Here is a 22364-nt window from a genome sequence, read left to right on the forward strand (position 1 = left end):
ATTTTGTCAGCAATTTTTTTGCAGGGGCTAAACTATTTTAGTGCCTATTTCAATCCGCACACTTAGTAAACTAATTCAAAGAAAGCCCGTTGATTATGAAACTTTGTAATATATTAATACACTTTCTGTATTTAATTGATCCATTAAGTATTAATGATTTAGGATCATTTAATAATTTTTTTTAAAAAAAATTTATCTACCGAAAAAAATGGTTAAGTCACGATGGATGAATTCTGTGATTAAAGTAAGGCATATTTAAGTAAAGAATATAATCACCCAGGACAAAGAATCACTAATGATACTTAAGTGTACAACTAGTCCCTCTCAATACACTCTCAGTTAAGAAAATTATGGCTCTAATTCATAGAACAAAAGTGGATTGACAAGGACATATAATACTATATAAAGATAGTTCAAAAATTTAATATACCAACTCTTTCGCTTTACACAGCCTTTCTTGCATATAGCCCAAATTCCAACACTAGTGTTATAGCTCTCTCTACTTTGAAGTTCAGCTTTAACAATAGATAGGCAGATACAGAAAACAGTAAGTCCCAAAAGTTCACTTAAAAGAGGAAATATCAAACCATTAACAAGAAGAGTTGTTATCATTTTTCATTATCACATGATAATAATGATGAATTTATCCTCTTGGCCTTTCATGTGGAAAACAAAGTACATCAACTTAACAACACACACACATATATATATATGTGTGTGTGTAATTATATATTCTTCTCATTATCCATATATTTACGTAGGAATGTAAGCTTCACTAGTAACAGATTGGCAGCAAGCAGCTTGAAAACAAGCACCATGTTCTGTTCTGCAACATTTTTAGAAAATAAAACAAAAAACAAAAAACAAAATTAATAATAATTATAAAAAAAAAAAAAAAAAAAAAATTGACATAAAAACATCTATGTAACTGTTAACTTGGACTCACCCTTTTGGATTTTTGATGGAGAAGCCCCGGTGAGATCTTGTACAAATCTTCATCAACAACTTGTCTTGGTGGAGGAGATGGTTGTTTCATATCATCATCAGTATCACACACCACCCACTCATGATTTTCTTTCTTGGCTTCTTTCACATGTGGATCGCGTGCTTTTGCCTGCAAAATTATGTATTATGGACACCATTCATATGGAAAGAAAATTGTTAAAGTGGAATAAAAATAGTTTTTGCTTTGAAAACAATGTTTTGAACATACCCTCCTCCTGCGAGGAACAACAATCATGGCCGGAGTGAGCACATGGTTGTCATATAAGTCGCCGGCAACGTAGAGATCGCGATCTTCAGAGTAACTGTGCCGAAGCAATCCCGCTTGCCTTGCCGATTCGAAACACTGAGTGAAAGGGAGGTCGCCGGTGTAATCCCAGCTACCGAATGCCGGGACATGACTCCTCCTGTAGTCCTGTATATGGAAGCACCATTAAAAAAGAAAAGTACACAGTTCACACACACGTATATGTATTGCAATAAAGAAAGAAATATATCAGTATGGAGAAGTGGAGCACAGTAAATAATTCTTACATCCATTTGCGCTTCAAGAAACAAGTGTTAGAATGTTGGAGAATGGAGATTCAAGTGTGAGTCTGAGAGGGAGTTGTTAAAATGACTTATCTTTCTTTGTTCCTTTCTTTCTGATGTATGGAATAATGGGAGTGAGTGAGTTTTAAAGGAAGAATAAGCGAGAGATACATAGAGTGAGTATGTAATATAACAAGGACAATGCTTTTAAAACAGAGGACTTGTCCCATTCACATTTTCCATGTAACAATTATAAACATTTCATAAATTAACAATAAACTGTATTACAAATATTGACTAAATATAAATATATATATATTTGATATATATAAAGAAGATTACACGTAGAGAGAAGTAAAAAAGATATATTTGACGAAAGGTTGTGATTTAGAAGTTGAGTTCAATTTACAGAAGTATACTAATTAAAATGGTTAAATATATCTTCTTACAAAATGATTTTTTTTCCCCTTTTTTTTTTTCCAAGAAAGACACCTCAAAATGTTTGAAATTTGGGGTTTAAAAGTTTAGGGGAGAAAAATAAAAGTAGGTATGTGCATCCAACAAATTAAATACTTTTAGTAGAGAGAGAGAGAAAAAAGAAAAAGAAAGCAGCCCAGATACTCATGTTTCACAGTAACAGACAGAATTGCAGATGGGCAAGTGTATAGGGATAGAAGGGTTGCTTTACTTTTGCTTTATTTAGGGGTAAATTACACTTCTTTTTAACAAGGAAGGAGGGTAATTGCTTTGTGTTGTTTTTAGGTGATTGATCTGTCAGTGCATATTCTAATGAAAACTGATAAAGTTTGTTTCTAAAGCAATGCTTGAAATTGGCTTTTTAGCCCCACACGCGTACCAGACTACAAACTTTGTGCTCTGTGCATTTTCACCAATAATAATAAATCAATTGGTGAAGAAGAAGAAGACGTCCACAAGTCAACAGTCAACACTGTATTGGCTGCACCACACCAGTCTGAATCTTTACTCCCTGACCTTGCAGTCGATAAGGTCTGACGGTATTGGATAATGACTTTGGACTATGTTTATGTTTGGTGGTATAGTATTCGAGTTTTGCAATTTAAATTTATAGAATTAAAAAAAATATTAATTTAATTTTTTGAGTGGCTTTTTTCCAATTTCATGGCTACCAACTCTACGAAAAGTAAGAAATTCGGCATATTTTGAACAATTCAAGGTAAAAAACGGGGTTGCTCTCTTGGTAAAATTGGGATAAAGTTGAGCCAAAAGATCCCGTTTCAAGTTAAATTCATGAACTACACTAAGTGTTTAGAAGATCTACTCCTAATAAATTTCTAATTGGTAAAGACGTGAATGTTGTGCGAGTCATATATGTGCTCTTCTTTTTCTTAGTCTTTGTTGCTTCGGATTCCGTTGTACGGACAGTGGTAGATAATTTTAAGGAGGCTAAAAGAAACTTACCATAGTTCATTTATTTTCAGAATACACTTGAATTTCTAGGTAACGTAAAGTTAAGATCAATAGATCATTTTATTATTATTATTATTATTTTTTTTTTTTTCCTTTTCATGTCTGTATACTTGGCTGTTGTAATATGCTTTAAAAAAATTGACTCTACTTAAGTTGAAATGCGTATTAACGGTATTGAAAATACTTAAGTTGTGATTTAATATAGAGTAAAGTGCAATAAATCTCCCTCAATTATATCCTAATGGGCAAAAAATCCCCCTAGATTTCTAAAATAGCATAAAACCCCCTTAAAATATGTTATTTGGTTGCACTTCACCCAATCCGGCAACCGGTTGATGAATTTCTAACATATGGCTGGCACGTGATAGCCCACGTTTATCTAAATGACCATAGAGCCCTTATGGAATGTAAAAGACCATAATACCCTTTAAATACATTTGGACCCAACTAGCATCGAAACAAGCCCTAACATTTTGTCCTCCTTCCTCATCGATGTGTGGAGTAGATCTCTATCTACCTATATATGTATACATCTATCTATATATATATATATATATATATATTTTGTTTAATGGAACCTCTTTCTCTCTCTCTCTCTCTATATATATATATATAGGTCGTGTGCACATGCCCGTCCATATTCATGGCAAGTTTTCATCTGGAAGATGAGAAATTCGATTTCAACAATAACAGAACTGATTCTCAACCCCAATCACAAGCAAACCCAATCGCAAAGAACTGATTTGCAAAACCCAACCACCGCCGCATTTCTTCCTCAAGGCTGAGCCCTCGCCGGTCCATTACCGCCGCTGCACCACCCGCCATCCACACAGCCGACATCATCTAAAGCCGAAACCGCCGAGGCTGTCTTCATCCTCTCCACCGTCCAAAGCCTCCTTGCTCGCCGTGAGTTCGGCCGTCGTTCAATCCCGCCAAGCTCGCCACCGCGAGTCGTTCATGGCTGAGTCAGCCGAGCCCTTCACCTGCCTCGCCGTCACAGCCAGGCCGTCTCCACCTCACCGTCACAGCCAGGCCGTCTCCACCTCGCCGTCATAGCCAGCCTGTCTCCATCAAGCCGCCACAGCCAAGCTCGTCACCGCCTTGCCCGCCGTTCTGTCAATTGCCCGTTTCGTCGTCGCCTTTTCAATTTGGGGGTTCATCGCGTTTCAATTTGGCGGTTGGGATAGGGACAGGGACGAGTTAGAGAGAGAAAGGGTATTAAGAAGTGACCCAGTTGAGGATAAAGAAAAGGAAAAATAATAATAAACTCATCAGCCAATAGGCTGCTGACACGTGTCCTCCATGTATTCTAATTGTCCTCACTGCGATGTGGCACTGTTTTATGGATGGGTAAATTAGACTTTTTAAATTTTCGGTAGCTAGAAATGACTTGAAGAACACTCTCTATCCTAAGACTACATCAAGACCATAGTTGAGGAAGGTTTTTTGTAGTTGAGGGGGGTTAGTTGCACTTAGGGTATAGCTGAAGGGGGTTTATTGCACTTTACCCTTTAATATATTTGTTTTATGTGTTGAAATTTAAACAAATGAGAATGCCATAGAAGAGGCTCCGGACTCCATATACTTCTGTAGTGATTCTTCCAAATGATTTTGAGAGTTTAAACTAGCAAATAGTGCTTTTGATGAAGATTTCTAAAAACATTATCAAATTAGATGTGCATCAATTACTTTGGAGAAGGTGTTTAGAACAGGTTTAAGGCTTTAATTAGCTAATGCAAAGCAAGGCAAATAGCTATTTGAAATTTTGTGAAATAGGCAGTTTTTTAGGCTAATTTGAAATGTTAACATTTGTGTTTGTACCCTCTCTTATGTAACATTTCATTTTTTTCAAGTTATTTAATCCAAGAAGGATTGAGCCTTTATGTCACTCTTTGATATGAAAAATGAAATAAATCGGTAAAAGACTATGAGTAAATTAGGGGGCTGTTTGGATCATCTGTGCCACTAGGCCCACTGCTACCAGAGATTCTCTAACTGGTGGAGAATGGGTTGGGCTACAGAGTGGGTCAGCTTATACTTTCCGAGCCAAATGGGCTTAAATTGGGCTCCACTGTCCAAAAATGATCTACCTACGTTTTTTTTTTGCGCTCCTTTCCGACAAAAGCCCACCAGTTCAATCTTTGAAATAGAATGTAAATAAATTTCACTTGCCCGAGATTAACACTGAATTATTGAAGATGACAAAATAAAAATAATAATAAGATTTCTCTTCGTTTTTTTTTTTTTTTTTTTCTTTTTCTTCCTATAGACATAAAATATTACATTCATAGCAATAACAAATAAAAGACTTAAATATAGTTGACTGCAGCCTGAACTAATCACGTCAAAGTAACTATAGGTGTCAATACCAGAAAGCCATTGAGCTGCCGCTAACGAGTGTGACTAGCAGTGGCCGCATGAGTTTTTTTGTCATCCTAAAAAATGAGCATTTTGCGATTCCTAAGCAAGAGGGCTTAAAGTAGAAAGTCATAAGCTGTGAAACGATTTATTTGTATTAATAAAGTTTAAGGGTTATTAGAATGATTAAAATTCAAATTATGAAATGTTGAAATATGTGTTTGACTTGCAATATCTATATAGAAGTTTAAGTTTGTACAGTTTCTTTAAGAATGGTAACGTGTACAACAACATCAATTTTATTATTATTATTATTTTATTTTATCAAATCATCCTAATACCTCCTCACGTAAGCAGAAGAACCATTAAACAGAGACGTTTCATCTATATTGATAAATTTTCTACCATCAAAAGTCTAAAAATTTGCTATAGTAGTCCAACGATTAAGAGTTTTTCAGACAGCAAAGTTAGGAAAGTTCCTATGAATGTATATAGTTTCTTTGCAACTACGTACCCCTCTTTTTCGTTCTTGTTTCTCTCTATAGGATCATTCACTCTATCTATATTGAGTCTCCAAGACAGGCAAACTCACCGATTTCCAACTACGTTTTGTCGGTCAGAAATGCCGTCGACGATGTCGAACCTGTAATCGGCCTGCGCTTCGCTGGCTGGTGCGATGATGCTGATTTGTACCATGGCCAAAGAAATCCCCGACCCTGTTTGGTCCTACCTCGAATCAGGCATCCGTTACCTCTTCACACCACGCTCCAATGAACGTACTCACCATAGTCATCGACAATGAATGCGGATTCCCCAGCAATGAAATCTACAACGCCGCCGAGATCTACCTCCCCACCATGATCAGCCCCTCCACCAAACGATTCAAAGTCACCCAGTCACCCAAACAGAAGAATCTCAGCGTTGCAATCGAAGAGGACGAAGAATTGATCGACTAGTTCGGAGACATCAATCTCAGATGGAGAATGGTCTCGATCGAGTCCGGACACGTTGAAAAGCGATTCTTGGATCTCTGCTTCCACAACAAATTCAAAGACGAAGTACTCGAGAAATACTTGCCTTTCGTTTTGAAGAAAGCCAAAGAAATCAAGGACACTGACAAGGTAATAAAGTTTTAGACCAAAAATTGTGGTATACCTGACGAAGGTGGTGATGGGGGAGTTTGTGATTGATCATTCTGGACCATCCGGCGACGTTTGAGAAGTTGGCAATGGAGCCAGAAATGAAGAAGATGATAATAGATGATTTGGACAGGTTTGTGAGGAGGAAAGAGTATTATAAGAAGGTAGGTAAGCCATGGAAGATGGTGAAGTGCCAATTGTAGTACAAATTTAAGAATGAATCAATTAATACAACTTTTTTTTACTCAAACAACAAAAAAAGCTGGGAGAGCATGGATTAGTTGATAAATTATATTAGAAAAACCATAGCAATAAGCAGCACATACATACCTTCATCATCATATTTAAAAGCTAGCTAGCTATTCAGCACAGTAGCCTGGCTTATAGCGCGCAAAATAAGCAATCACTTCAAAACACATAGAATTACTTCCCAAGCTTGCTAATTAGAAGAAACATCATTCATGCAAATTAACACTACTAGCTTCTACGTTTAGCCTTATTATTATTCCTCTTCATCCTCATCGAACTCAGTCACCCCAGTAACTGGTGCACCTTCATCATCATGATCAACGATCGGTTCGTCTTCATCATCGTCTGGTTTCTCTTCTTTGTCTTCATGATCGGCCGGTTCTTCAAGCTCTGTGTCCGGTTCCACAATGCCCAATTCACTATCTGGTGTTTCTTCAACACTTGGAGATTTCTTCTGCGTTATTTCTTCTGCCTCTTTGGTCACCACTTCCTCATGATCATGCTCGTCATCAAGATCATGCTCATGAGCAGCATCAACCTATACAGCACATATATATGTTACAAACTTATTATTACATATTTCATCGACTACATACAAACATTATAATTTATACATGCTAACCATTCAGAAAATTTTTATATTGTAAATTTCAGTATATATATGCATGCTCACCTATATGCTATATATCGATCATATATAGTATTGTAATATATAATTTTTTTCTGAACTGTAGCATGACAGGACAGATAGTTCAATAAATTCTTGATGATGCATGAATAGTATCATCAATAGCAAAATGCTTTTACATAAAGCTTATTGTAATAATAAAAGCATAACAGTTACTTTAAAACACAAAATTAAAAGCATAAGAGCTATTTATGCACCAAGATTAAGAACAATATGTTTGTGTGTGTGTGTGTGTGAGAGAGAGAGAGAGAGAGGAACCTGAAGGGAGGCCATGAAGGAATTAGGTTGGGAGTTAGAATATGGGGAAAGGTGAAGCTGAGGTTTGAAGGAGGTACACACAAGTACACAATTAAGTAGTAAGACATGAAGTGAAGAGAGGAATAGCCTATTTATATGCAAAGCCACTGTTGTTTGATCAGTGGGCATCCTCGATCTCATGTATTCATGTCAATTATTTGAATACTTAGTGCAATTATGTAGATTCTGCTCATGCTTTAGGTTCTTCTTTTCTTTTCTTTTTTTATTCAGATTTTTTTTTAATTATTATTTTTTTAGAATAATTTTTATTTTCAAAGGAAAAAAAACACAAAAATCACTTCAGAAATTCATTTAATTGATAGTTCTATGAAATTTTTTCTCTAAAAATAGACTTCAATAATCAAATTACAAGTGATATTTTATTTTACGAAAATTGATTTCTGCCTTAAAAATTTTCTTCAAAAATTATATTCAGAAAACTAAATCAAACAAATCATAGTATTAATTTGGACTCTAACAAGCTACAACCTTCACAATTTTGTTTAAGCACACATAAAAAATCACTTAAAATTATAAAAATAAGGAGAATACATGAAAAGTAATGAAGTATAGTGGGAGTGGTCTTTGTATTCTTTTCATATAAAAAAATTAAATAATTAATTCCCACATTATAGGATGAGTTCAGAATTCAGATGAATAATTAGAAGATGTTATAGAGAATGTTATTTGGTTATTACATTTTTTATTTAAGAATTAAGTAAGTTGATGCAAAAGGAAGAGAACAAATCCAACGAATAAAGAGAGAGAGAGGGAGAGAGAGAGAGAGGGTGAGGGAAAGCAAAGGTAATCTTTGGAAACCTTGATCATTGATAGCTTTAAAACTCCACAGAATCAATGCCATTCCACGTGTCAATCAGGTAGTGGTCAGATTGACGAATTTTGCGGGTCCAAAGATGGGCCGAGAAGGAATGGTGGGTTCTTTGATGGGATTTATACTAAAGTAGCGTGTGATGCATCGCTTTGGAAAGCTTTGCCTGCCATTCACATTTGACTCCATTGGGGGCACATGTTGTGGGTCCATATGCTGGCAAATAAAGCAAAGACGTCCTATTGCTTATGAGATGATGCCATTAATTCAAAATATTTCCCTAACATCAATTAAGTTTTATTTATTTAATTGGTGTCGCTTTTATATTTCATACACATTCTTAATTTTATGTATTTGAATTCGTTCTCACTTTTTCTTCTTATGACTTAGCATAAAACAACTATTAATTAAAAATTAATCTCATTTTAGAAAGTAAAATTTTATTCATCAATTAATTTTAATGATCATTTAAATTTTTTGAGGCCATATTTGCATTTCACATTTTAATACATGCACTACATTCTAAAAAGAAATAATACTTTTATTCTTAATTTTATAAATAAATAAATATTTTTTTTTTCCCTCAAATATCACAACTACCATATCAGATATGGAAATATATCACTGTTTCTCTCTCTCCCCAATTAGAATGTTGGGTCCATTTGCCGACTCTAAATGTTGCCACGTAAAACTCTTCTCCGGCTCTCTGTTCTATATATATATATATTTTTTTTTCTTCATACGTCAATATTCTTTATTAATATGTTTGTGAATATTTTTTTATGTGACATCAAAAATAGCAAACTCAATTCAAAGAATATTCGTATAGGAAGTGTCATTCAAATGGGTAATTATGGGTGAAAATTATTAAAAAAAATGCACCAAAAAAAAAAAAAAAATGAAAGTGAGGAAATATTTAAAAATAAAACCCTAATTGTATTCTGGGTTTGCATTTGAGAGCCAAAAAAAAATTACTTTAGGCCATATATATATATACAAGGAAAGCAAGCATATTATATCCTTCAAAAATTCAATTAAAAAGAATAAGGGGTGAGATCAAAATCACAAGTGTGGGAACAAAAGGAAGGAAAAAGAAGGAAGAAAGGAGAAGGTTGTGAAGAGCAGTTCTCATAGATTATACACATACATAGAAAGAAGAATTTAGAGAAAGAACATGCTTGTGTCATCTGCATATAGGGTAGAGAGGGTTGTGATGGTTTACTGTTTGTTGTTTTTTTTTTCTTCTTCTAATTGAAATAAAATTATATTCATTTTAAAATGTTTTAGCCAGCTGTTATTGAGTTATTGAGTACTTTAGTACCATATAATGGAGAGTATAAATTGATCAAAGTTGAATCCAACCAGCAAGAGTCTTTCGATGCATAGAAACGGGCCTGACTTTGACCTAACCCAATTCTTTTATTAGTTATTTTGATGCTATGCCAGGCCTTGTGAAGTTTACCAAGCTTCACCCCTCACACTCTAGGCATGTGGGCTTGATATGACCACGATATCAAAATGGAAGTTCTTCAAACATCAGTTCAGTCCGTGACTTCCTTTTTTTTTTTTTTGGGGGCAAATTAGGGGAGAGGATTAGAATATAGGCACACCCATCTCGGAAAGCTGGGTGTTCTACCTACTACGCTATTGCCCGGTTCAATCCATAACATTGAGTCCTTATATTTTCAAGTGATATTATAATTTCATACTACACTAACAATTCATTTGGATAAGGAAAAAAACGAAATAAAAGAACAATTAGTAATACATCTTCTCTATTTTAAGTGACTAAATAAGAAAAAAGAAAGGAAACAATAGTAATATCTCTTGATATTTAAAAATATATATATTTAAAGAGGAAAAAAAAAAAAAAAAAAATTCTATTGTGGGTGATGACAAATATGAAAAGAATTTACTTGTTATAAAAATACATAATCACCAAGTCTTTCATCCTTTCTTTCCCAGTTTCCTACAATTTTCTGAAAGGTAGCAAAAACACCACTTGAAGGGAACCTATAACCGGAAATGTTTTCTGTTGTCAATTCTTAAAAAGCAGAAACATAAACAGAAATCATGTTTTTATCCTTTCTTCTCCTTCGATTTCATTTTTCTTTCCTCCTCATTTTTAAACCAAACACCATTTAAACTATGTCTCATTTTCCTGTCCTTCAGGTTCCTTATTTGTTTAGAACCAAACTTAATCTTGCAACAAAAACAAACTACCAAATTTAGTTTATTGCATCTTGTCTGACCAGTTGTTGTTCATGTCACACCAAAAGTAAAATTCTCCTTTGATACATAATGTGATCAAACAACTTACAAGTATCATTATTCACAGAAAACAATGGATCACAAGTCGAAAAGAATCAATGTCAACAGCTTATGTTGGAATTGAGACACTCTTAAAAAGCACAAACAAAAGCTCTTCAAAGAATTAATGGAAAAAGCTATTCTTATGTAACTAACTCTACATCACCATCTATTTAATTTAATGATTCTGTTCCTTCACTTGTCTGATGAAGTATAATATCTTCTATTCTTCTCAACACTTCACTCATCTTTGGCCTCCTCTCTGGTGCCATGTCCGTACACTCCAGAGCTATCTCTGTGAGTTTCAACATCTCATCATGCCCTTCTTTTGCTCCCAATATCTCCATATCCAATATATCTGTTGACCAATCGTTGTTAACAACAGTTCTCACCCAATCCGAAAGATCATCAATCACCAACTTATTTTCAATTCCACCTGAGATTTGACCTGGGATTTTCCCAGTAATGACCTCTAGAACAATAATGCCGAAACAGTACACATCGGCTTTGTGTGTCAACTTCTTCCCTTGAGAGAATTCGGGTACTTTCCCAACAGCCAGCTTTTGGGAGGATCTTCGCGATGGCAGGAGGGGCAAGAAGCCAAAGTCTGTGAGCTTCGACTGGTAGTTTTGGTTGTCGCGCTTCATTATAAGTACATTTGAAGATTTAAGGTTGGCATGAGGCACCTTGTGTGAAGGCAAGGATTGGTGTAGAAAATTGAGACCCTTGGCTATGTCTTTGATTATAGATAGCCTTGTTACCCAATTCAATGGTACTCTTCCAACTCCTCTGTTCTCTATCAATAGGTACCCAAAATATTGGGAAGTCAAATAATTATCAAATTAATCTATTACTATCTTGTATATGTCAATCAAGCTATGCATTTCCTTGAGGAGAAAAAAAAAAGAAGGAAGCTAGAACTAACCATGTAAGAGCTCAAACAAATCTCCATCGGGAACAAACTCGAATATAACTAGCTTCTCCTCCTTGGAGTAGTAGAAAGAAATAATCTCGACAAGATTTTCATGCTTGCTCATTTTTCCTATCAATTGCATTTGCTGGATAAATTCCTTCTTGCTCAGTCCATTCATGTCTTTAACTCTCTTCACAGCGACAGCAGGACCCAATTCCAGCAATGCTTTGTATGTAGTCCCTATTTTCCCCTTCCCCATCACTTCTGCTGATGCCCTTAGCAAGTCGTCCAAGTCAAACACCGGTCTATCCTTGTCCAAAAACTCTAATTCTACAGTCCTTTCAGGATCCTCAGTGCTTTCCGACCAATGCCTTTTCTTTCTTCCACCCTCTGCCAAAACTTCTCCTATCAAGAACACAAATTAAGAAAATTAATTTTTGGATGAAATTTAACTCAAACAATATCTACAAACATATAAGCAATTGATTTTGTACTAAATTTAATTTCTGTGCACAAACTCATTTAATTTTAACTACATACTTAATATATAATAATACCTGCAGGCTGATCCCTTTTTGCTTCCTTTCCATGTTGTTTCCTACGACGGCACAAGAAAACAGCAAGCATGACGAAGAGAGGAACCAGAACTGCTGCAGCTACAATTAGGACAATACTCCACAGTTGGAGAGGCCCCTTGTTCTTGTGGTTTGATGGAGTCGGCAAAGGAGAAGGTGCAGGAGCTGGATTAGGAGGAGGAGCTGGACACTGAATTCCCAAAGGTCTGCCACACAAATCAGAATTATTATCATAAGAACTTTTTGGGAATCTTTGAAGCACATCAGTGTCTGGGATTGGGCCTTCAAGACGATTGTAGGAGACATTGAAAACCGTCAAAGTTTGTTGATCAAAAGCTGGGATTCCACCACCAAGATCATTCTCTTGCAGCTCTAGCTGGCTTAACTTGGGCAATCGAGTGTACTCTGATGGGATTGAACCCGAGAACCGGTTGTGTGAAAGGAACAAGAATTCAATGTTCAAGAGATTGGTGAGATTGGGAAGAGGGCCATAGATTGAATTATTTCTAAAGCTGAGTTTACTTAGATGAGTCAAGTTTTGCAGGAATGCTTGAGGTGGGAGGGAACCTGTGATCTGTATTCCTTCTAAGACGAGGCTTGTCACGTGCCAATTCGAACAAGCAATGCCTACATATCTGCTCAGATTGTTGATACAAGGAGGACCTGTCCAATTTCCATGCAAATCGGAGGTAGAATTCACAAAATCTCTCAGTTGCATCAAAGCATCTCTTTCGTCTGGATAGTAGTCTTCAATCTCATTCGATAAAACGAGTACAGCAGTGATTGACAATTGGGCCATGAAAACAACATAATAAGTAACACACAGTTTTAGAGCTAGGTTCATGCCGGCCGGTGATTAATGGTGGCCGGAAAATTCCCAGTTCCTTTGAAGTCAGTCCGTGGTGTGATTAATCGGCATATGATTGATACTGAATTAATACTCCCCAAATACATTAAAGAAAAGGCTTTGTTCTTTCTAAATCGTCAACTGTAACAGCCTTGCCTTACAGCTTTGACGAAGAGCGCAAGGCAAGCTAGCTAAGATTCGAGAGTTTTTAAGATGCAAAAGCGGTAACAACAACGTACTTCTGCAAACTTAACCCCAACAAATAAAACAAAGTATTACTGCATATGTACTTATTATTTCTATGAACATGTTTTTCATTTATATATATAAAAAGAGCGACGAAAAACGTACGCGATTAATTGCTGTCAACAGCTTACAATTTTTTGGCGATTCTTCTAGATGTTGAGAGAATACTTGAATTTAAAAGCTATTACACATACAACAAACACACGAAAATATATATATATATATATATATGTTTGTCCATATTTATGTTTATAATTTCATTATTTCATATGCGTGTTGTTGATGGATGATAGATATCCTTGTTGTATTTGGTATTAAAAATATTATAAACTACAAATAATTAATAATTAAAGGAACAATAATAATTAGGCAGACATATGCATCCATAGTCTCAACCTTTAACCCATTCGATTAAAAGTAGGGAAGATACAAAAAGTCGACTCAAGTTTTTAAATGGCAACAAACAATCTGTCTACCAAAAAAAATAAATTATCTTCGAAGTCCAAGCTCTAAAAAAGTCACGAAATTAATACATTCGCACCAACACGAATATAAAAGACATCTGAAACTGTAACACCTTTTCATACTTGGTTAGAATTGAACTAATTAATAGATGCAACAAAGCTTCACCAACTCGTTAACCAGCACTAACGAGAAAGCCCATTAACCCCAACCAGGCCAGATACCCAACATTTGGACCACATATCTTGCACAGTTCAAATCCAATTGCCCACGCGCATACTTGCATGCAGATACATACGCGACGCACATTTCTACCTATTCTGTGCAGTCAGTAGAGAAAATAATATCAGAGCATGAAAGCAAGATATTATCGTCTAACGAGGTCAAGCAATGAACACCTAGTACACACACAACCATCGCATACATGCATAAAAGTCGAAAATACCCTTGATCGTGGCTGGATTATATGCCTATAATGATAGAATTTCAAACAATGCTGTTAACAGCTGCCAGCTGTCAAATAGAAGATAAGAGTAGTTAATCCAGGTCTCATTTTTCAAAAGCATCAACCAAACACCTTGTTCATGGCGTATCAAATAGTCAATTCCGAGCCATACCTATAGAGCAGCCTAGAAGCTATTAATTCGAAACAAAAACATACTACTAAGCAAAACAGTGTAAGTAGATCGGACGATGTTTAGGACTCCACGTCAGCAGACTTCTTAGCGGGAGAGCAAATCAGCCAAACGAAGCCATAGGGGTCCTTCAGCTTGTTCACGCGCTCACCGCAGCACGCGCCATCACCCTCAGCGACTTCTTCGCCCTCTGAGACAGCACCGGCTTTCACAGCCTTGGCGACTGCAGCTTCCACGTCCTCAGTCTCCAGGCAGATCACGCATCCATTCTTCACCCTGCCCAAATGCAACCCACCCACCCATAGTTATGCCATCAACACCCTTTTCAAACCCTTACAAAACATTTGAATACAAAAGCTGTGTTTGGAACCAACCACGGGATTATATATATTTACTCTATTTATTACTGTCATTAAATGTTGATGATAATCTAAAATTTTGCTGGACACAGGGTTTTTCTGATGAAAATATATTAATCAACCAAGCAAATCTCACGCCTCGAAAATCGTGATGATTTAAACGAATAAAAGAGGCGAAACAAGCAATCGGAATGCAAGTATTAAAGATACAAGGGAAAAGGAAACAAACAAGCAAAAATCGGAGAGCAAATATGGAGAGATTAAAACTATCACGTGATAAGAACATATAGATACATATATAACAGTCGATCGAACCAGAGAAAAACACTCAAAAAGTAGATTTCATATATACAAACAAACAAAAAGAAAATCAAGCCAACAATATACATATATATATATGTGTGTGTGCTCGAAAAAGAGAAGGTTCCACAGAAATCGAGAACACTGAATTCATTATATCAGATGTAAACGAAAGACAAAGATTCAGAAGAGTAACAACCGGAAGAAACTTGAAACGATGAGTGAACAAGCATTATCTCAAGCCTAAATAGACTCAAAATTTGAAAAGGACCTAACAGTGGCTTGTCTGAAGTAAATAAAATGACCCGAAACAACGCAAAGCATGTAATTATATCCAGATCTGAAACATTTAAAAGACAAAAAAGTATGAACGTAAAAGTTAGAGAAAGGTCAGAGACTCACGGAGGAGAAGACTCATCGGCAATGTCAGAGACGATAATAGAGGAGGGACCGAGCTTGAGTTCGGCAGCGAGAACGAGAGGGAGCTCTTGATCGGCCTTGCGCTTGGGATGCATGGCACGGCTCACCTCCTCCGCACCGAAAGCCGCCTTGTAGAACTGTACGGCGTCGTTGGCTTTTGGTGCTTCAACGGACAGCTGAGGCTTCAACGCCAAGAACTTCACCACCTTCGAGCATCCGTTCTGAGCTCCACCGTTTTGAGCTTCCACCGCCATGGCTCACTGTTTGTTGAGAGAGAGAGTAGAGAGAAAACGAGGAGAGAGAGAGAGAGCAGTAGAGAGAGACTGAAGCGTATAGTTCTGTTGCAGGAGCGGAAGAGGAAGCGGAACGGTTTGCGCTTTATTGGGGAAAAAATGTTACTGTACTCAATTAAATGCCCCTTTATTTGTCTTTATTTAAGATGGTACCATTTTTCTGTCGCTTGAAAGAATTCAAGTACTATTGTAAAATAATATTGTACAACATTGCCTTTGCCTTTTCTTTTATTTACAACAAAGCCACCCCCTACTTAAACGGCTATGTTTTGACTGGTTCGTACTTCGTTCCAACTTCTGAATCCTCTTTAATTCAAGGATGGAAGTTTTTGGACAAGTCTACCACACTGGTTCAAATGTACAAGTAGTGACATTTGTATAAATAAAATGGTAGTATATGTCAGAATTTATATTTCCAATCTTTTCGGACCCACAATAAAAGTGAAGGGTTCAACTTATTATACCAATATAGTGAATTTACGAGTTTATTTGTTAAGAAAATATATATATACATATATTATAACTCCATTAATATTATATGATGGTAAGAGTTGTGATGCAATCACAAGATTAGTCTATTGTAATTTGGAAGTCTTTATAATGTTCACGTATACATAATTTGACACATATATACAGAGTTAATTGTACTTCATAACAAATTGGTTCCTAAAAATAAATATAAAGGACATCATATGATCCAAAATATCTTCCTTCGCTTATGTATTTCAATGGTGACAGTGGGCAAGAGTGGTGGCAAATGCATGTGGACGTGGAGCGTTAAATGGGTCATGGGTGTGATAATGCTCTGATTGGAGAAAACTTGTGATTGTGAGATCAATTTTGGTTGAACGTGGCATGCATGGTAATAAAAATTGATCCATTATGATTGTAAATATAACTTAATTAGAGTATATCTTAAAGTCAACCTTCTTACCACCATTACTATTTCCTCAAACATTCAGGGTAAAATTATTTTTTTAAAATTTTAATATTTAGCACAACTAAATATCAGAAAAATAAAAAAAATATCTTTTGCAAGATATTTTATGCCCAAACAAATAGAGCTTAAATTCTAATAATTTTTTTTTTAAAAAAAATAACCATAAGTACTCCAAAAGTGTACACCAAAAAATAAAATAAAAAGTAAAAAATTCTAAAATATTTTACATCCAAACAAACCTTAAATCCCAACAAATTTTTTTTTTGAAACAATCATAAGTACTTCAAAAGTGTCATGCCTAATTCGATTAGCATAGTTGTAGAGAAAGGGGTGCATGGTGATGGTGCTGTTGGGCATTTGCATATTTATTTTGGTTAAATCATTCTGCCTATGAAGTTTCTTTTTTTTTTTTTTTTTTTGGAATTTTAAGCAAGTATTATAAATGTAAAAGTAATTACAGTGTGGGCCTTTTGGCAAAACAGCCGGTAAGGGATTAAAAGCCCACTTTAGAGCAAAACATAAGGACTTATGTGAATTCCTTGATCGCATATGTGAATTCCTTGAAAATTCAGTCAATGTATCATTCTTTTACAAATTATTTAATGCAAGTGTGTCCATATATAAACATAGGACAACAAATATGAATATCGAAACAACTTAATGCGATTTTTATGTAACATGTATATACTTAATTTGGTCAATCGATCTCTTATGACACAGGTTTTTCGAAAGTGTTCACCATTGATTCCTGAGATGCCAAGGTCGATTATGAAGCTAAGAGCAGAAGGAAAACTAAAGACGACGGAGGAGGAATGGTTTAAGATTCAGTCATCTCTTATGTTGCAGGATTCTATGCCTAGCCCCACCATTCTAAACCATGATAGCTTTTTTTTTATTAGAGGGATCTCTTCTGCTTTAGCCCTTGTCATATTTTTGATTGGGCGTGTCCAAGACTATTTTAGAAAGTTGTTTATGAAAAAATGGGTTTTCATGTTAAAGTACCTCTTTGCTGAAAATACTATCATGCATCCAAGAAACCAATGTTGCAAGACAATTATTTTGAAGTTCTTCACCTATTGATCCTTTGTGATAATATAAAGATTTTGTGTATCTTATTATAACCGTTATATTCTAATTCTTGCGGTGATTCTTACCGTGACTATATCTTATGTTAATCAAAAATAATAAATAATGTATCATATACTATAGTATAATTTATTTAAATATTATTTGTAAATATAATATTTATTATAATAATCTATATAATATCAAGAAAATAAAACTATAAAAGAACCTGATAAAGTCGAGGCTAGAATTTAATTCTATAGCCTTAAGACAGATACGCCCCGCTACGGTGCTAACGGACTCTTCGGCGTCTATCTCCCAGGATACAACGACTTTTCTTCCTTTGGTAGTAGCACTTCAAACCAATGGAAAAGGCGAACCGGCTCGGTGTAGTACTCTCTGATGAACTCAGACTCGGAGACCAGGATTGAATCCTAACTCGGAGACCAAGATTGAACCTAAACTTGGAAACCAAGGTTCGAACCCAATCCAAACCAGTTTAGGTTGAACCCAAACCAGTGGCTGAACCGAACAAAGAAGAATTAGAAGAAGAAATTCAGAAGAAGAGAAGAAGATTTCTGAATTTGGTGTGAATTGAAATGAACCCAATGATGGGTATTTATAGGCTTCCCAAGTATGATTTTGCATGATGGATTCAATTTCACTATTTATGGCTTCTTTCCATAAATTAGCTTCAGGAGAAGACATAGCTTCCTTGTAGCTTTGTGGCTCATTCTCCAATATATATGTCAGAAAGTCAGGACCGAATGACTTAGACGTTCTAGCTCTTTTGCTACGTCTAGGTTCTTCCTCATTTTCATCATCTATAGACTCTTGGTCTATATTCTCTTGTATATTGCTATTAGCAGTATCATAATTTCTTTTAAGAGGATTTTTGCAAGGAAATATATCCTCAAAGAAATAAGCATTCCTTGACTCAATAATTGTATTGACATGGATATCAGGAATGTCTGATTTATGCACAAGAAAACGATATGCACTACTATTCTGTGCATAGCCTATGAAAATACCATCAAAGTTTTTGGTCCTATCTTAACTTTCTTAGGAGTAGGAACCGCAACCTTAGCTAAACACCCCCATACTTTTAAGAATTTATAGGAAGGTTTTTGACCTTTCCATAATTCATAAGGTGTCACCTTTGATTTCTTTTGAGGTACCTTGTTGAGAACATAATTAGCAGAGAGCAAAGCTTCCCCCCACAAATTCTGGGTTAAACCAGAACTTATCAACATAGCATTCATCATTTCTTTTAAGGTACGATTTTTGCGTTCAGCAACACCGTTCTGTTGAGGTGAATAAGGAGCGGTAGTTTGGTGAATAATACCATGTTCTGAACAAATGTCAGCGAATGGTATTTCGTATTCACCACCTCTATCACTTCTAAACATCTTTATCTTTTTTCCAAGTTGATTCTCAACCTCATTCTTGTAATGTTTAAACATTTCCAAGGCTTCATCTTTACTTCTTAACAAGTATACATAACAATATCTTGTGCAGTCATCAATAAAAGTAACGAAATACTTTTTCCCACCTCTAGTTGGCACAGATTTAAAGTCACAGATATCACTGTGAATTAATGCTAGAGGTTCAGTACTTCGTTCTATGGAGTGAAATGAGGTTCTAGTCAATTTTGCTTCTACACATGTTTGGCATTTTTGATTTAAATCAATATTAAATTTAGGTATAGATTCCATGTTAATCAATCTACGAATAGTATCATAATTAACATGTCCTAACCTACCATGCCATACATCAGATGAGTCAATAATATAAGCAGAAGAAGCACTAGCTTTATTATTATCATTAATAGCTTTGGGTACAACAGTCATTACATTGAACTTAAATAGTCCATTACTTAGATACCCTTTGCCCACATACACCCCATTCTTAGTCAGCACAAACTTATCAGATACAAAGACCAGCTTGAACCCATTCTTGCTTAGTAGTGACCCAGAGACCAAGTTCTTCCTGATGTCTGGTACATGCAGCACATTATTAAGAGTGAGCTCTTTTCCTGAGGTCATTAGTAGCTTGATCTTTCCTTGTCCTTCAACCTTTGCAGTAGAAGAATTCCCCATGTAGAGTTGTTCTTCATTATTTATAGTTTCATAGGTAGTGAACATCCTCTTTTCAGAGCAAACATGACGAGTAGCTCCTGTGTCCACCCACCATTCTCTGTTGTTGCTTACCAGGTTGATTTCAGAAACCACAGCTGAAAGATTTAACTCTGATACATCAGCTGTCAACTTATCTTCTTCAGCTATGTGCACCTCAGTGGTCTTCTTCTTGGGGTTATGATGTGTTTTGCGGCTACGACAATCTTTAGCTCGGTGTCCTAGCTTGCCGCATATGAAACACTTCCCGGTGAACTTCTTGTAGTTTCCTTGGCTAGGACCTTCTCCAGAGTGCTTCCTCTTCTTATTTTTCTGTCCTGCTTCCACTACATTTGCCTTTGACACTATTGAAGAATTTCCGGCTCTCTTTTCAGATGTACGGTTATCTTCTTCAATTCTCAGCCTGACAATTAAGTCTTCGAGCCCCATTTCCTTGCGCTTATGCTTCAAGTAATTTTTGAAATCTTTCCAAGTAGGTGGCAGCTTTTCAATGATTGAAGCTACTTGAAAGGATTCACTCAATGTCATCTTCTCAGCATGTATCTCATGTAGGATTAGCTGGAGCTCCTGCACTTGGCTCACGACTGTCTTGGAGTCTATCATTTTGAAGTCCAGAAATCGTCCAACCACGAATTTCTTCAATCCAGCATCCTCTGTTTTATACTTTTTGTCTAACGACTCCCAAAGCTCTTTAGCAGTATTTATTGGACTGTACACATTATATAAGGTGTTGTCCAATCCATTGAGGATGTAGTTCTTGCATAGGAAGTCTCCATGCTTCCATGTATCAACAGCTCCAAGCTTGGTAATGTCTGTATCACCCTCATCTAACACTGGAGCAGTCTCAGTCAGATACTTGCTTAGATTCAGAGTTGTAAGGTAGAACATCATTTTCTGTTGCCACCTTTTAAACTCTGTCCCGTTGAATTTTTCGGGCTTCTCTCCATGACTGACGGGAACATTAGGCACGGTAATACTCGTACTTGCCATTTGTCTGTTATATATTGATATACAGACCACGAGTCAAATTATAATTAATTATATATTGTTGGAAACGGCATTAGAAAACGCAAACTTTGGAAGGATTTTTAAAAAGATTCCGCTAAGAATTTTTTGCGAATCTATTGATGAGCGCGTTCCTCTCTGCGAGGAGATGAACATGGTATATTTATTTTCTCAAATCCGTTTCCGGGTGAATGAGAAATTGGCTCCAAAGTAAGTGATTTATAAAGCCTAAATGGGTGTGAATAAAGTGGGAAATGCTTGTCCCACATCGGAAAAGTAGCAAAGCAACCTTGAGTATATATATGTCTAGTATGGGATTTGGGTTTGGGCCCAAGGGCACCCAAGTTTTTAAGAGGGGGAGGACCTAGGCTAGCCTGGATCCGAACCAACTACCACACGCGCGCGCCGCCCGCCCGACCCGGTCCGGGCTAGGGCGGGGCGGGGCTTGATTGTGAAATGGGTTTAACTTTTTACCCAAAGTTAGGATGGGCCTGTGTGGTAATTTTATTTTGTTGCTGGGCTGGGCTGGATCAGAATTAAAAGGATTAGTTTTAAATTTTGAAAACCAAAAGTTGCACCCTTTACAAATTAAAAACCACCAACAGATTTTTAATTCTGATTGGTCAACAATGGTTGCACCCATTCGGACTATGGGTGCACCCATTCAGAATAGGCACCAACAAGCCTATAAATACCCATCATTGGGTTCATTTCAATTCACACCAAATTCAGAAATCTTCTTCTCTTCTTCTGAATTTCTTCTTCTAATTCTTCTTTGTTCGGTTCAGCCACTGGTTTGGGTTCAACCTAAACTGGTTTGGATTGGGTTCGAACCTTGGTTTCCAAGTTTAGGTTCAATCTTGGTCTCCGAGTTAGGATTCAATCCTGGTCTCCGAGTCTGAGTTCATCAGAGAGTACTACACCGAGCCGGTTCGCCTTTTCCATTGGTTTGAAGTGCTACTACCAAAGGAAGAAAAGTCGTTGTATCCTGGGAGATAGACGCCGAAGAGTCCGTTAGCACCGTAGCGGGGCGTATCTGTCTTAAGGCTATAGAATTAAATTCTAGCCTCGACTTTATCAGGTTCTTTTATAGTTTTATTTTCTTGATATTATATAGATTATTATAATAAATATTATATTTACAAATAATATTTAAATAAATTATACTATAGTATATGATACATTATTTATTATTTTTGATTAACAATCTTAAGACAGATACCTTTATACTATAGTAATAATTATTTAATTATTATTTTTGATTAACATCTTAATCATAATTGTATAGCCGTTTCACAGTAACCTATAAATAGGCTC

The 22364-nt window shown here is 36.0% G+C and overlaps 4 protein-coding genes across 4 annotated transcripts; all 4 read right to left on the reverse strand.

Moving 5' to 3' along the window:
* Positions 1-411: 411 nt before the first annotated feature.
* LOC132269194 (uncharacterized) lies at positions 412-7925 on the reverse strand. The gene is made up of 5 exons (XM_059770286.1): positions 7675-7925; positions 1537-7266; positions 1214-1417; positions 947-1114; positions 412-826 (listed from the first exon to the last, which is right to left on the reverse strand). Exons 2-5 carry the CDS (start codon positions 1540-1542, stop codon positions 776-778), a joined length of 429 nt encoding a protein of 142 aa, XP_059626269.1. The 5' UTR covers positions 1543-7266; positions 7675-7925; the 3' UTR covers positions 412-775.
* On the reverse strand, positions 6982-7689 carry LOC132269657 (uncharacterized). The gene is made up of 2 exons (XM_059770909.1): positions 7675-7689; positions 6982-7266 (listed from the first exon to the last, which is right to left on the reverse strand). Exons 1-2 carry the CDS (start codon positions 7687-7689, stop codon positions 6982-6984), a joined length of 300 nt encoding a protein of 99 aa, XP_059626892.1.
* A 2884-nt stretch (positions 7926-10809) lies between the features above and the next one.
* On the reverse strand, positions 10810-13647 carry LOC132269195 (probable leucine-rich repeat receptor-like protein kinase At1g68400). The gene is made up of 3 exons (XM_059770287.1): positions 12323-13647; positions 11778-12170; positions 10810-11648 (listed from the first exon to the last, which is right to left on the reverse strand). The coding sequence occupies exons 1-3, from the start codon at positions 13182-13184 to the stop codon at positions 11026-11028; spliced, it is 1878 nt and encodes a 625-aa protein (XP_059626270.1). The 5' UTR covers positions 13185-13647; the 3' UTR covers positions 10810-11025.
* A 255-nt stretch (positions 13648-13902) lies between these two features.
* Positions 13903-15986, reverse strand: LOC132269196 (uncharacterized protein At5g48480-like). The gene is made up of 2 exons (XM_059770288.1): positions 15592-15986; positions 13903-14806 (listed from the first exon to the last, which is right to left on the reverse strand). Exons 1-2 carry the CDS (start codon positions 15861-15863, stop codon positions 14593-14595), a joined length of 486 nt encoding a protein of 161 aa, XP_059626271.1. The 5' UTR covers positions 15864-15986; the 3' UTR covers positions 13903-14592.
* Between the last annotated feature and the right edge of the window lie 6378 nt (positions 15987-22364).

This window comes from Cornus florida, unplaced genomic scaffold (assembly GCF_030987335.1).
Source record: "Cornus florida cultivar Cherokee Brave unplaced genomic scaffold, ASM3098733v1 CherokeeBrave_3.0.0_Hap2_Chr08, whole genome shotgun sequence".
NCBI classification, from domain to species: domain Eukaryota; kingdom Viridiplantae; phylum Streptophyta; class Magnoliopsida; order Cornales; family Cornaceae; genus Cornus; species Cornus florida.